Raw genomic sequence first — 15,505 nt, 5'->3', positions numbered from 1 at the left:
AAGACAACCTGGTTGCTTTCAAATTTTGGCAATTATGAATAAAGCTGCTACAAACATTCATGTGCAAATTTTTGTGGGACATATGTTTTTAACTCCTTTGGGAAAATACCAAGGAATATGATTTCTGGTCATACTAATATGTTCAGTTTTGTAAGAAATCACCACACTGTCTTCCAAAGTGGCTGTACCATTTTGCATTCCCACCAGTGATGAATGAGAGCTCCTGTTGCTTCATATCCTTCCCAGCATTTGGTGTTCTCATTATTTTGGATTTTGGCTCTTCTAATAGGTGTGTAGTGATATGTCATTGCTAATTTTAATTTGCATTTCCCTGATGACATATGATATGGAGAGTCTTTTCAAATTCTTATTTGCCATTTGTATATTTTCATTGGTGAGGTGTCTTTTAAGGTCTTTGGGCCATTTTTAAAAAATTTTTAATTTTGATATCATTAATGTACAATTACTTGAACATCATTATGGTTACTAGACTTCCCCCATTATCAAGTCCCCCCCACATACCCCATTACAGTCACTGTCCATCAGCATAGTAAGATGCTATAGAATCATTACTTGTCTTCTCTGTATATACTGCCTTTCCCATGCCCTCCCCCCACTACATTATGTCTACTAATCGTAATGCCCCATTTCCCCCTTATCCCTCCTATCCCAACAACCCTCCCCAGTCCCTTTCCCCTTGGTAACTGTTAGTCCATTCTTGGGTTCTGTGAGTCTGCTGCTGTTTGGTTCCTTCAGTTCTTGCTTTGTTCTTATACTCCACAGATGACTGAAAGACTGAAATCATTTGATACTTGTCTTTCTCTGCCTGTCTTATTTCACTGAGCATAATACCCTCTAGATCCATCCATGTTGTTGCAAATGGTAGGATTTGTTTTCTTCTTATGGCTGAATAATATTCCATTGTGTATATGTCCCATATCTTTTTTATCCATTTGTCTACTTATGGACACTTAGGTTGCTTCCATTTCTTGGCTATTGTAAATAGTGCTGCGACAAACATAGGAGTGCATATGTCTTTTTCAAACTGGGCTGCTGCATTCTTAGAAGTGGAATTCCTAGAAGTGGAATTCCTGGGTCAAATGGTATTTCTATTTTGAGTTTTTTGAGGCACCTCCATACTGCTTTCCACAATGGTTGAACTACTTTACATTCCTACCAGCAGTGTAGGAGGGTTCCCCTTTCTCCACATCCTCGCCAACATTTGTTGTTGTTTGTGTTTTGGATGGTGACCATCCTAACTGGTGTGAGGTGATATCTCATTGTGGTTTTAATTTGCATTTCTCTGATGATTAGGGATGTGGAGCATCTTTTCATGTGTCTGTTGGCCATCTGAATTTCTTCTTTGGAGAAGTGTCTGTTCAGCTCCTCTGCCCATTTTTTAATTGGATTGTTCACTTTTTGTTTGTTGAGGTGCATGAGCTCTTTGTATATTTTGGATGTCAATCCTTTAATGGGTATGTCATTTATGAATACATTCTCCCATACTGTAGGATATTTTTTGTTCTATTGATGGTGTCCTTTGCTGTACAGAAGCTTTTCAGCTTGATATAGTTCCACTTGTTCATTTTTGCTTTTGTTTCCCTTGCCTGGGGAGATATGTTCATGAAGAAATTTAGGAATAGTTGTATTTATTGTATTTTCAATAATACATATGTTTTTGGGAGGAGATTTCTGCTGTCCTCCTCACGCCGCCATCTTGGCTCCTACCTCACATGTCTTTGGTTTTGAATCTAAAAAGGCATCACTATACCCACAGTCACCTAGGTTTTCTCTTGTTTTCTTGTAGGACTTTTATAGTTTTGCATTTTACACTTAGGTCTGTGATCCATTTTGAGTTGATTTTTATGAAGGTATGAGGACTGTATCTAGGTTGATGTGTTTTTCATGTGAATGTCCAATTGCTGTAGGACCATTTGCTGAGCAGACTCTTTGCTTTCTTATATTGCCTTTGTTTGTTAAGAATCAGCACCATTTACTTTTAAATCATTCATTTGTCTATTATACAAAGTATTTGGGATTATGATAGGAACTAATTTACAAGATCCAATATGGTCTTGCTAATGTCCATTCCCAATCACTGGAGATTTCATTCATTCAGAAAATGTGAGCACCTAGGATATGTATCATGCTGGATGCTGCAAGCACAGTGACACACAAGCAAACAAGGTTCCACCCATCATAGAAATTAGAATGTAGTGGGGAAGTGGACTGCTTACATGATTAAATATAATACTACAATTGTCATAAGCATACAGGGAGGTGATATACAATATGATAACTTTGAGGGTGTTTCACCACTATGTTTTTAGGGGTAGAGTGGGAGTTTGTCTGGAAACAGAAGGTGAAGGAGAGTTCAAGGCAGAGGAAATAACATGTGAGAAGGTCACCTTACCTATTCAAGGAAGTAGGAGCAGCCTAGGTGGCCTGGAGAGGGATGATCATGGTGTAAGTCTTGAAAACAAATAAATCTTGCACACTATAACAAGGGTTTTAGCCTGTATGTTGGAAGCAGTGGAAAGCCTTTGATATGTTTTAATTTGAAAAGGGGGTATTGAATTTGGTTGAAATGACCAGATTTTAGTTTTTTTAAAAGATCTCAGGAGGTAGTATGTAAAATGGGCTGGGTGGATGGGATTAAAAATAAAGGCAGGCAGTCAACAGAGAGACATTTGCAGTTTTCAAGGCAAAAACTAGTGATTGGAGTGGGGTGATAGTAAAGATAAAAATCTACATTTGAGAAAAGGTAGAGAATTTAATAAATGGGATATTGTGATGGATTGGACACCAAAAAAGGTGTTAGGGATAACTTGAAGATGTATGAACTGTACAGCAGGACCATAATGGTCCTTCACTTGTGAGCTATGTGGGATGAGGAAATGGGAGAGGCCAAAGTAAGTAATTCTTGAGAGATTTGGTTGCAAAATGGGGGAAAAGGTTAGAGTGTAGCCATGGGAGAATGTAGGGTCTCAGGAAGATTTCTGTTTTTTGTTTTATTTTTGAGATGGGAGAGACCTGAACATCTTTAACAGCCAATGTAGAAAATCTCTGTTTTGGGGAAAGATGTTTAGTATATGTGGGAGAGTATAATGGGCAAATTTAGAAGTCTGTGAAAGGAGTATCTTGGGGATAGGTGGGGAGTAGGATACCAATAGTGATGGGGAGGAATGATTGGTAGCTTTAGATATGAAAGGAAAAAAGGAGAGAGGATAGTATGAGTGTAGTGTTGGGTAGGTAGACAAGAAACACAAGTTAGCAAGCACTGATGATTCCAAAGACAGTTATTAATGTTGCTGAATTTTCTATGTTCATTTTCTATTACATAAACCAATTATAGATAGATTTGATGTGAGAAACTGACCAGTGCTTCAGAGTTAATATGTCCTTATTTTTGTTAACTATAATGCCATCTTTCAAATAACCTATTAACCTAGGTGAAACTAGGAGTTTATGGTAGAAGAAATTAAATTTCAACTCTCTACCTCTAAAAGAAGTTTGATTTTTTAAAAAAAATCTGTGTGGGTTTATTTTGCTGTTATTTGCAAGGCGCTGTGTGTATATTTGTGAAAAATCACATCTTCTAAATTTATACAAAGCTTGTTAAAAGTACATTTTGTAAATTTTTGATAGATACTTGTTTCCTATAGCACAGTGATACTTGACGATGGGGAAGAGGTCACATCCATTCTTTTATCTTCACCTTGGTGAAAAATCATATTTTAGTTCAAAGCTGCTCAAGTAAGTCCTTGCTCCATTTTCCCACCCTGTCTTCAGTGATATTATTTGGAGTCAGCAATCAATGGATCCCATCCCTCTGAGACTTACTTAACCTACAGCTGCTGCTATAACACAGGCAAGAGCTTGTTACTTTATCTGAATTGTCCATTGCTGTCTTAATGAGTGAAATGGTTAAGTAGAGGAGGGGGCGAGTCTTAAGGAATGTGTGTACCATTTGAGCTGAATATTTCAGTGTATATAGGGAGAGGGAGGGTGAGAGAGAAATCCACTTACATCACTAGAACTGCATTGAGTGTGAGCCTTGCAGGTTAAGAGACAGACTACAGTGTCTTGCTTTCTGCAGGAAGCAGCAATGCCGTTTGTTTCCTAAGAGGAATTTTTTATTTAGAAAAGGAAGCTTTCTCTCTACCCAGGAAATGGCTTTCCTTGTGCGTTGCTATGCCAACTGCCTGCAGCCATGGTCCTCCAAAGTAAGCACAATAATGTAATTATATCGGTGTATTGCATTCAGACTCCTGATTCTCGAGATTGTGTGTGTGCATGTGCTGTGCTTCTGTTAGTGACTCTCTTGCTAGCAGTCATGCTTGTGTTGAGTGTGAGAGACAGACATCATGAAATTAAATGTCCATCAGTGTCATGCTGCTAAGATTAATTGTGCAAAGTTGGTTAGTGGAGTGGGACAGAGATCACTGGTCACCACTCTGTCAGCATCATTAGCAGTTAGGGAGGAGGTCCTGATTCACACGCTCTGCCCTGGTTTTTTCTTCCTTTTTCTTTTATCTTTTTTTCTTGGTTGGAGGGGTCCGTATGCGTGATTGCAAATGAAACAAGAGTGTTAACAATGCTTGGCTGACTGCTAGAGACTGGTTCTTATACCACCCTAATATAATTCTGTATTAAGCCTTTTTGAAGAGAGACTGTGTGCAGTCAGCCATTTTAGCTTTTTTTTTCTTCCTTTTCTTTTGCTTCTTGTTCTTCAATGTTAGAAATGATCTTGTTCTCTTGGAAGACTGAGAGCTGTATAAGGCTTCCTCAGTCTTGTCATAGCCTAAGATGGTTAGAGTTGCAATGTTATAAAAATGGAGATGAACACCGTTGTTCAGATTTCTTTTCTGGTCTACAAGTGTGAGAGGGGTTTTTTAAGCTCACTAGTAGTGACTCTCTAAGCTGCAGCTTGGGTTCCTCCCTCTTTTTTTCCTGTTCTTTTTCTATTTTCTTTTAATTTAATGCTGTAGAGGGTGACTTGCCATCCATGAGAGATTGGTACATGATGTGTAAATTCAGTTCAGCATATGTTTCTTCATTATGAAGCCACTAGCAATCCCAGCTCACCATGGAGTTATGGGCCAGCAGGAGAAACACTCAGTAAGTATCGCAAATGCTGCTTGTGCTTCGGCAGCACATCCTAGAGAACTGCTTTAAAATGGGAATTATTGCTGCTTCTCTTCAGGGAAAACTGTTTTTTTTATAGCGTATAATAGTCTGCTTGGAGGAGGGAGGGTACGATACAACTGGCTGGTTCTTCCAGTTTTGTTGTAATTTAAAAAAATTTTAAACAAGACCAATTAATTGAGAGCAAAATATTGGATAGCTGATTTTTATAATCAGAAATGAAAGCTTTGCAATTCAGCTTTAACTTAATACTATAATAGTGTCTTTTTAAAAAATGCTTGTATAGTTGAATTTAATGAAAGATCATCAAGGGGGTTATTGGGAATGGGTGTCTGTAGTAAGGAATTCACATGTACATTTGGGTGAGGGAGGGAGAGCTTTGGCTATTGGTTTTGTAATGGAACATTTGATCAGTGGGACTCATCTGACTTCTTATCATGTATTACTAGGTGGTGAAAGCATGGAAAGTATTTTTTAATGCCACAAGTATTGCTTTTTCGTAATTGATCCCATGAGTCAGCTATGCATTTGCCATGCTAAAATCCCACAGGCAGCTACTGCTGATTGTGAGAAACACTTTTCTATGGCTAATACCAAGTCTGAGCCTCCTATTTCAGGAATGTGATTCTCATGGTGCTTTTATAACATTTGGTAGTTTTCTGCCATCACACTAATTCATATGTTTTCTATAAATACATATTTATTAAATCCTCAAAATAAAAATGCATAAATTTAGGTAGTTTATTTAGTAGTCTAAGTATTTTTGAAATTCCTATTTACATCCTAGCATTTAGCAGGAATTATATTAGAGCATAAGAATTATCTGTTATGTATTCTAGGAAGGATGAGATGTGAAACTTTGAAAATGGAGATAAGTCACTGAGGCTTTGAAAATTTATAGAGAGGAGGCCATTAGTTAGAATATTGAGATGGTAGTTAGGTTTATGGGTATAAATTGCTTTTGTTCATTATTATGAACAAAATTATTAACTAAATCAAAGAGGTTTGCTTAGATGAGGTGTCTCTTCAGGCACTTTCTCACTTCTCCAGCACCATAGGGAGTTCTTCAGGCAGTAGCTGTGTTGGAAGCATGTTGTGCTGTGCTTAGAGCCCAGCCCCCTCATAATGAGATCCTTGTGGTACCTTCCTAATTAAATCTCTTCAGATCAGATCCAAAAAAAGACCAGCCTTATACTTAAATTCACTAATAGGAAAGGTTGTTATACAGAAGTTTGATTTTATTAACAGGGCCTTTGATATTAAGCTCTTCTGTAGTCATGATTTTTCTAGGTGAAAGTGAGAGTATTACTTAAACCATACTTGAGGAACCTTAGCAGCTAAGTTTAAACCACAGGTTCCTTGTCTCCCTTTTTCATAAATCCTCTCTCAAAATGGAAGGAGGGTAGTATTTAAATTAATAGTAATAAAATTTTAATAAACAAGGAAAATTGTTGAAATTGTTTACTGGTCAGGAAGGGAAAAAAAAAGTATGACCAATTTGTGAAAACAAAAGCAGTTGGGACAGATAATACCAAATAGTGCATGAACTAGAGTGCCTAGTATCCTATTCCATACGCATATTTATTTCCTGACAAGTGCTTTCTATTTTACTGAAATTTAGGGTAATGAGATGACAGAAAAGTAACACTAGCCATAAAATGACTTTAAATTAAGCAATTTCTAGAAAATGTGATATTTCTATGATACTTTTCTTCCAAATTGAAATAATAGAACTGGCTGCACAGAGCAACATCTGTGGTGGAGTTGGCAGCTTATGATGTCAGGATCTTGCTACATACTTGTTGATGTGTCCTCTGGTCATCTAGACTTTGCTGTTTAATGAGCATACCTTTAATATTTTAATTATCTGCAAGGAGTTGAACAGAATCATTACTCTCGTTGTCACATAATAGGTGACTGACTAAACAGTTGCTGATCAAAAATGCATGAGAATGTGCCTCTTTTGACCTACAGTGCTTTATGAGAATAATGTTAGATCTATTTTTAAATAAGTAAAATGCAGTATGTTCATGGATACTTCGTTTTTGCTTCTTCAAAAAGTTTGTGGCTTTTTAAGTGGCTTTGCTTCTTTGACTACAAAAGGGAGTAAGATACTAAAAAGCAAAAAACATTACATTGGGAGCTCTTTTTAAGCAGTGGTTAGGCATAAGTAGTAAATTCAGTTATTCTACTTTATCAGAATTTTTCAGATCTTATGCATATTCATTCTTCATTTTCTGTATAGCTCAGTGCATACATATCTCAGTTACTGGCACATAAATAGGTGTACAATAAATGGTGGAGAATTTCTCCTTTAATTGAATTTTGGTTTAATTGTCTCAATTAACCCTTTAAGCTAGTAAGTTTTACATATTTTCTTAATTTATTATCTCTCCTCCCTCTCCTTATTCTGTTGGTCAGTTCATCACACTGAGATGAATTCCTGTGTGTCACCCAGGAATTGACCCAAAATGCACCCAGCCCTGAGCTGTATTCTTAGTTATCTAATGCTTTTAGTTAGTCTTCAGAGGAAGCTTGTGATTTTGTGAATTTTGAAAATAAAAGATTATTAATATTTAAAAAATATAAAACTGCATTTTCCAAAAGATTGCTATGGAACACTAGTTGTGCAGAGTGTTAGTCGATGTTACTTGAAAAAGTTTTATAGTCCCAGTAAGTTGGGGAACACCTTGGGATAATATTAAAGATGTTATTACTCTTTTTACCAAGTGCTCTTTTTTTTTTTACCCACCTTAGATTATTTAATGGGAATAGTTTTCCTTAACTAACCATGTTTTTGAGAATTCTGCATCATAGGAGAACTTTGAAACTGAACTTTTTAAATGGATCACTTAAATCATCTTCATTCAAACTGATGATCTATTTGCTGGTTATACATTTTTATAAACTATTGATATATGTTAACTATAGAAATGTGTGCTATGCTAACTATAAAAATGAAACCTCAGTCATGATTAAATAATTTTAAAAAGTGGTACATAAGAAAATGCCTTACTTAAATGGAGGGACTAAATAGCAATCGCTACCATTTATTGAGTACTTAACTGTATAACAGACACTATCTTACACATTATCTGACTTATTAAAACAATCCTCTTACAAAAGGTATATTATCACCTTTTCAAAGATGATGAAACTGAGGCTAAATAAAATTAAGAAATAATTTTTCCACGGACTGGTAAGTTGTGGAACCATCACCAGCCAGTTTTGTCTACTTTCATAGCCCTGCTTTAACCACAAACCTATACTGTATCTTATATGGCCAAATTTAATCTTAATTAGGTGTGTAGATTGTGTAATTATGAGAGTTGGCATTAATTAGTGGAATACACAACTTGAAAAATATGTGTGCATCTATAAAACTTCTATGGAAGTAGTTTTATAAAGTTATTTATTGATGTTATGAGTAATGAATCTATCCTTTTTGATATTATCTTGAGACCTGAGTTGGAATGATCATGAGTAGGTTCCATTTAGCCCAATTCCTTCGTCCTCCTGCTTTTCTGTATTTGTTCATATCATGAAGCTTCTCATTTTTTGCTGCTTAACTCTTTAAACATAAGCTTGATTCCTCAACTTCCTTTGTTGCCTTTGTAATTTCTGATAGGCTGCCCTGGCCATGCACTCTGTTGGAAGCACTGAGTTTTTCTGCTTCATTTTACGTGTTCTGCTTTAGTGAAATCTGCGTCTATTATGGAGCTGAACTTTAGTTCGTGATCACCTCTCTGAAGTACACATTGATCATGGCTCATTTGTGGCCATAAATCCCAATTTCATCATTTCTTAAACATCTAATCAAGAATAATATAATAGAACTTAACCATATGTCTCAATTCCTTTTGGTCACAAGACCTTTTAAAATCTACATTCTCTCCCTTATATAAGTGAACATATTTGTCCCCCAGCTATGTTTTTTTTATTGTTGTTGAGGACAAAATGGTCTGATTCAAACCTTTTGGGCCCATTTCTTTTCCCATTTTTCAGCGTGCAGCACTCTGCTTGCCTTTCACCTGTGCCTTGTCTTTTTGTGTCCATCTCTGCTCTTTGAATAATGATCTAGTGCACTTAATATGTAATGCTTAATTTTACTAATTCTTCTAATTGGTTCTTGTAAATTGGTTTGGTCTTCACAGTTAGATGAGAGATTGTATCTTGAGTGACTTCTACCCCTTCTTCTTACCATATATTAAGGATATGGTTGAAATTCAAAACTGTTTGCCAGCTGTTACAAGTACCATATAGGGAAGGTGTTTTAGGATGGAAGAATAACACATGGGGCTCCAAGGGTGGACTATGGAGAAGGATATGAGGAATCAGGAGGTTATGAGGAAAAACAATGAGATCATCACCAACTGGAATGGATCATGTTTAGGGAGAGTAGGTCAACACAGGTGATGGAGAGGGAGATGTTAGGATACTTGATGATTTATTGCTGTGATTTAAAGATCCAGCAAAGGACTATAACCTTCTATTCCTCTCTACCTCCTATCCAACCCCTCTTTGTATCTTTAATCAGAGCAGAATAAGAAAACTTAATTTTAAAAAAAATTACTTTTATCCTAACATGAGAATTAGACCTTGTCTGTAAATATTAGCTAGAATGTCTCTTCAATATAATTTGATTGATGCATTTTCCTTTGCATTGTAGAAAATAGCAACAAGGTTACTTTTAGATGTTAGGTTATGCCTCTTTTGGGTTAAAACCACATTTTCTTTATCCGATCTTTATTTTGTCTATTATGACAGGTAGATTTCCTGAGATGAAATAAACTTACCTCTTGGGGAGGTTTTCCACTGTGCTAGCTAGCAGAGAGGCCTGAGAGGAAGCAATATCCTATTGTTTTTTTCAAGGACAAGGTCATTTGGTCTTGAATTTGGGCCAAGAAACCCTGGCAACAAATAATAGATCTTTTCCTCTGTTAGAAATGAAGAATTGTATTTTAGAAACTTGCCAGTGCTTTGGATACTTCATATATGTATACGATTAAGAAAAGCTCTATCTCATTATAGGGCATAGTAAAGAAAAAATCCCTATTTCTAATCAAAAAGTATACTTTACATCTTTGCTTTTAAATATTGTTAAGTAATAATACATTTACAAATAGACTACATAAAAATAAAATCAATAAAGACTAGAGAAAAAGGGAATGATCAGCTTTAAAAAAGAGTGCTCAAAATGTAACATAGCTCAATTCTTTCATCTTTAACTATTTAACCAAACGAAGACCACTATTCATAGTTTTTCTTTCTCAATTAAAATGTGTTTTTTATGTTTAAAACACTGATTTTTAGTTTGTACCAAAACAATTCACTTGTAAATTTGGTCATGTAGATATAATTCTTGAAATATACTCTGAAATTTCTTTAGTCTATTTCCTTGATTTTAATCCTGATGATTCTCTTAAATGTTTTACTCAGGTGATCTGTTTAAGAATCATTTCACAGTGATGGTTCAGTTTTCATTTTCCTGTGCTTAACAATAATCATATAAAAATGATTTTTAATTTAAATCTTTAATGAAGTACTACTTAATCCTTACTTTTTATGCTTAGTAAAAGAAAGAATAACATTTCCACTGTCATTTTTTAACCAGTCTTTTATAAACTAATGAGAACTTTTTCTACTGAGATCAAATAACCATTTTATCATTATCTATGTATTCTGTTGGGATTATTATTTGGTTATGAGCTTTAAAAAATTTTTAAAACAGAAGAAAATGAGTATCTGGATGTACACATGCAGGTATATTATGTGCATATATATGTAATTTAAATGAAAGTTTGTAAATGCATCCTCAGGGTCTCTGTTAATTTCCTTGTTCTGAGATCTTTGCTCTCTCTAACCTCCTGATTGATTGGTCTTCATCATTAAGAAGTGGTCTTTATTTTTGAAGACCTGACACATACTTGTGATTATTTCGACTTACATTATTATAATGCCAATGTTATTAGTATTGTCTGCAGTGTTACACAGAATGGGTTAGAGTAGTGCCTAGTTTTTGGAATATAGATAAGATACTTGTACAAAAGAGAACATAAATACACATTCCACTCTGAAGCACATAAAGAAGTGATAGAACACACTTACATGTCCCTCTGCATAGTGCATCACACAGGTAGTCCTCTTAAGCTTTGGGTTATTACCCCTGTCTTTCCTGTTAGTATAGAAACACTCTTAACATATAGTCAGCTGTCAATCTTGACCATTTCTTCTTATTAACTGAATCTCTAGCATAGGCCTCGTATGTGAGTTATGTTGTGTTTACTCTCACTCTCATGTGTGTGTATCTGTCTATGATCTAATGATGCATCTTACTTAATTGCACAGTCTATATGTGTGGTATCTGCCTAACTTATTGGTCAACTGATAGATTAGTCTATGTTTCTTTTGTGTTTTGTCACTATATAAATAATCCCCACATGCTTTAAATCTCTTCATTCTATATCAGTACACCAGATTTTCTTATAATTTACACTGCATGTTCATTATAAAGGCTGTGCTCAGAGACATCTTAGGCATGAATTAACCTTATATTTGTTGACTGATAAAGTGATAGTCTGAAAAAAAATTTCCAAACTAAGTTACTAAGGTACATATTTTTCCTAAGTGAATTATAGAGAAATACATTATTGGTTTATGATATTGACTTGGTTTAATTACCAAGTAAAACCATTGGTAACACTTTCATATGTATTCTCTTGTTACAGAAATGTTAATTTATACCCTAGTATAAAATCTGGTAATGCTGTTTGTTCTAGACTCCCCCCACTACCGCTGCCCAAAAAGATGTAGAAGATATATTTAAAGACAGCTGATTGAGAAGACATATTGTAACTCTTTTGAAGTTTGTCATAAGCTGCTTTCTCTTCCTTATAAAGTTTGCCATATATTATATGTTAATATGTAACACAGTATATGTACTATATATAACTGAAATTTTTAAGGGAAAAGTTATTAGGAGCCTTTACAGTTAGTATTAAAATTCCATCCCAAATATGAGAGAGAAAGAATGCAGTGTGATTTTAATAAGACCTACCATATTGATGCCATTGTGCTTTTTTTGGTTTATGCAAAATTTTAAGATGTAGAAAGTCAGTATTAAAACTGTCAGAAGGAAAAGAAGTGAACTTCCAAATAGCTTAGCTAAAGAAAAGATAATCAACTGTAACAACATTCCTTTCTTCTTCACTTTCCACTGTGTATCATGTGTTTTAGCACTGCGATCTTGCCTTCCTTTTAGTTCGATATATTCCCAGATTTATTTACCCTTCATTATCCTGTTTTCTTAATCGCTCTCTGCCCCCCAAAAAAATTAAAAACCTGATGTAAACAAGATTTAAAGCATGTCTGTTGAACAGGCATCACAAAAGTTGACAAGAGTGATACTAAATGAAAAATTTATTTTGCTGTAGAAAAGGAAATAGATAACTTATATACATCCCAGTTTTTTCTCATAGCACGACTACTTAAGCTCCAACTTTAAATACAAGAAAATATAGATTGTAGTTCTCATTAATAAAAGTGTCTTCAGTGATAGCTGAATAAAGTATCTAAATTGAGTACTTACTGAATTTGTGGCTAGTCAGATAAGTAGTAAATCTACATTGATAATAAAAGCATTTAGATGAAAAGAAATAGGTTTTCACAGAAGGATATACACTGGCTAGCACAGCAGCATTGTCAAATTATTGTAAAAAATGAACCAACAATACAGGCCTACCTCAGAAAAAAGAAGAACAATCCCACATGAACAGTCAAAACTCAGAATTACTGAAACTAGAAAAGGAAGAACAAATGAGGCCCAAAGTCAGTAGAAGGACAGACATAATACAGATTAGAGGAGAAATAAATAAAATCAATAAGAATAAAACAATATAAAGAATCAAGGAAAGAGAGATGTTTCTTCAAGAAAATAAACAAAATAAATAAACCCTTAGCCAGACTTATCAAGAAAAAAAGAGTCTACTCACATAAACAGAATCAGAAATGAGAAAGGAAAAATCACTACAGACACCACAGAAATACAAAGAATTATGAGAGACTACTATGAAAAATTATATGCCAACAAACTGGATAACCTAGAAGAAATGGACAACTTTCTAGAAAAATACAACCTTCCCAGGCTGACCCAGGAAGAAACAGAAAATCTGAACAGACCACTTACAAGCAAGGAAATTGAATTGGTAATCAAAATACTACGTAAGAACAAAACACCTGGACCAGATGGTTTCACTGCTGAATTTTATGAAACATTTAGTGAAGACCTAATACCCATTTTCCTTAAAGTTTTCCAAAAAGTAGAAGAAGAGAGAAATCATTCTATGGGCCAGCATCACTCTAATACCAAAACCAGGCAAAGACACCACAAAAAAAGAAAACTACTGACCAATATCCCTGATGAACATAGATGCAAAAATACTCAATGAAATATTAGCAAACTGAATTCAGAAATACATCAAAAAGATCATCCATCATGATCAAGTGGGGTTCATCCCAGGGATGCAAGGATGGTACAACATTCAAAAATCCATCAACATCATCCACTGCATCAACAAAAAGAAGGACAAAAACCACATGATTTTCTCCATAGATGCTGAAAAAGCATTCAACAAAATTCAACATCCATTCATGATAAAAACTCTCAACAAAATGGGTATAGAGGGCAAGTACCTCAACATAATAAAGGCCATATATGACAAACCAACAGCCAACATTATACTTAACAGCAAGAAGCTGAAAGCTTTGCCTTTAAGTTCAGAAATAAGACAAGGATGCCCACTTTCCCCACTTCTATTCAACATAGTTCTGGAGGTCCTAGCCACAGCAATCAGACAACACAAAGAAATAAAAGGCATCCAGATTGGCAAGTAAGAAGTTAAACTGTCCCTGTTCGTAGATGACATGATATTGTAAATAAAAATCCCTACAGAATCCACTCCCAAACTAATAATATCTGAATTCAGCAAAGTTGCAGGATACAAAATTAATACGCAGAAATCTGTTACATTCCTATACACTAACAATGCACTAGCAGAAAGAGAAATCAGGAAAACAATTCCATTCATAGTTGCATAAAAAAGAATGAAATACCTAGGAATAAACCTAACCAAGGGAGTGAAAGACCTATACTCTGAAAACTGTAAGACCCTAATTAGAGAAATTAAAGAAGATACCAATAAATGGAAACACATCCTGTGCTAATGGATAGGAAGAATTAATATTGTCAAAATGGCCATCCTGCCTAAAGCAATCTACAGATGCAATGCAATTCCTATCAAAATACAATAGCATTCTTCAATGAACTGGAGCAAATAGTTCTAAAATTCATATGGAACCACAAAAGATCCCGAATAGCCAAAACAATCCTGAGAAAGAAGAATAAAGTTGGGGGTTTATGCTCCCTGACTTCAAACTCTACTACAAAGCCACAGTAATCAAGACAATTTGGTACTGGCACAACAACATACCCATAGACCAATGGAACAGACTAGAGAGCCCAGATATAAAACCAACCATATATGGTCAATTAATATACGATAAAGGAGCCATGGATATACAATGGGGAAATGACAGCCTCTTCAACAGCCGGTGTTGGGAAAACTGGACCAGCTACATGTAAGAGAATGAAACTGGATTATTGTCAAACCCCATACACAAAACTAAACTCAAAATGGATGACCTGAATGTAAGTCATGAAACCATGAAACTCTTAGAACACAACATCGGCAAAAATCTCCTGAATATAAGCATGAGCAACTTCTTCCTGAATGCATCTCCTCGAGCAAGGGAAACAAAAGCAAAAATGAACAAATGGGACTATATCAAACTAAAAAGCTTCTGTACAGCAAAGGACACCATCAGTAGAACAAAAAGACATCCTGCAGTATGGGAGAATATATTCATAAATGACATATCCGATAAGGGGTTGACATACAAATTATATAAAGAGCTCATGCACCACAACAAACAAAAAGCGAACAATACTACTAAAAAATGGGCAGAGTAGCTGAACAGACAGTTCTCCAAAGAAGAAATTCAGATGTCCAACAGACACATGAAAAGATGCTCCACATCCCTAATCATCAGAGAAATGCAAATTAAAACCACAATGAGATATCACCTCACACCAGTTAGGATGGCCACCATCCAAAACACAAACAACAACAAATGTTGGTGAGGATGTGGAGAAAGGGGAACCCTCCTACACTGCTGGTAGGAATGTAAAGTAGTTCAGCCATTGTGGAAAGCAGTATGGAGGTTCCTCAAAAAACTCAAAATAGAAATACCATTTGACCTAGGAATTCCACTCCTAGGAATTTACCCTAAGAATGCAGCT

The 15,505-nt window shown here is 35.2% G+C and overlaps 1 protein-coding gene across 12 annotated transcripts in view; it reads left to right on the top strand.

Annotated features, from left to right (window-relative positions):
• The window catches only part of RAPGEF2 (Rap guanine nucleotide exchange factor 2), a 251,112-nt gene that overhangs the window by 157,765 nt on the left and 77,842 nt on the right, over window positions 1-15,505 (top strand). For 2 of the 12 annotated variants that reach the window (XM_017652438.3, XM_036992938.2), the window contains exon 1: window positions 4,265-5,121. The exons of 7 other annotated variants lie outside the window; for them this stretch is intronic. In XM_017652438.3, coding sequence (XP_017507927.1) covers window positions 5,062-5,121 — 60 coding nt within the window. In that variant the 5' untranslated portion in view covers window positions 4,265-5,061. Of the gene's footprint in view, window positions 1-1,512; window positions 4,227-4,263; window positions 5,122-15,505 lie in introns of those variants that run through there. 3 more of the 12 variants (XM_017652437.3, XM_017652440.3, XM_017652436.3) reach the window with 3 other exon arrangements.

Source organism: Manis javanica, chromosome 3 (assembly GCF_040802235.1).
Source record: "Manis javanica isolate MJ-LG chromosome 3, MJ_LKY, whole genome shotgun sequence".
Taxonomy (NCBI): Eukaryota; Metazoa; Chordata; class Mammalia; order Pholidota; family Manidae; genus Manis; species Manis javanica.
Note: the sequence above shows the minus strand (reverse complement) of the source record. Positions and strands in the feature narration are given on the sequence as shown.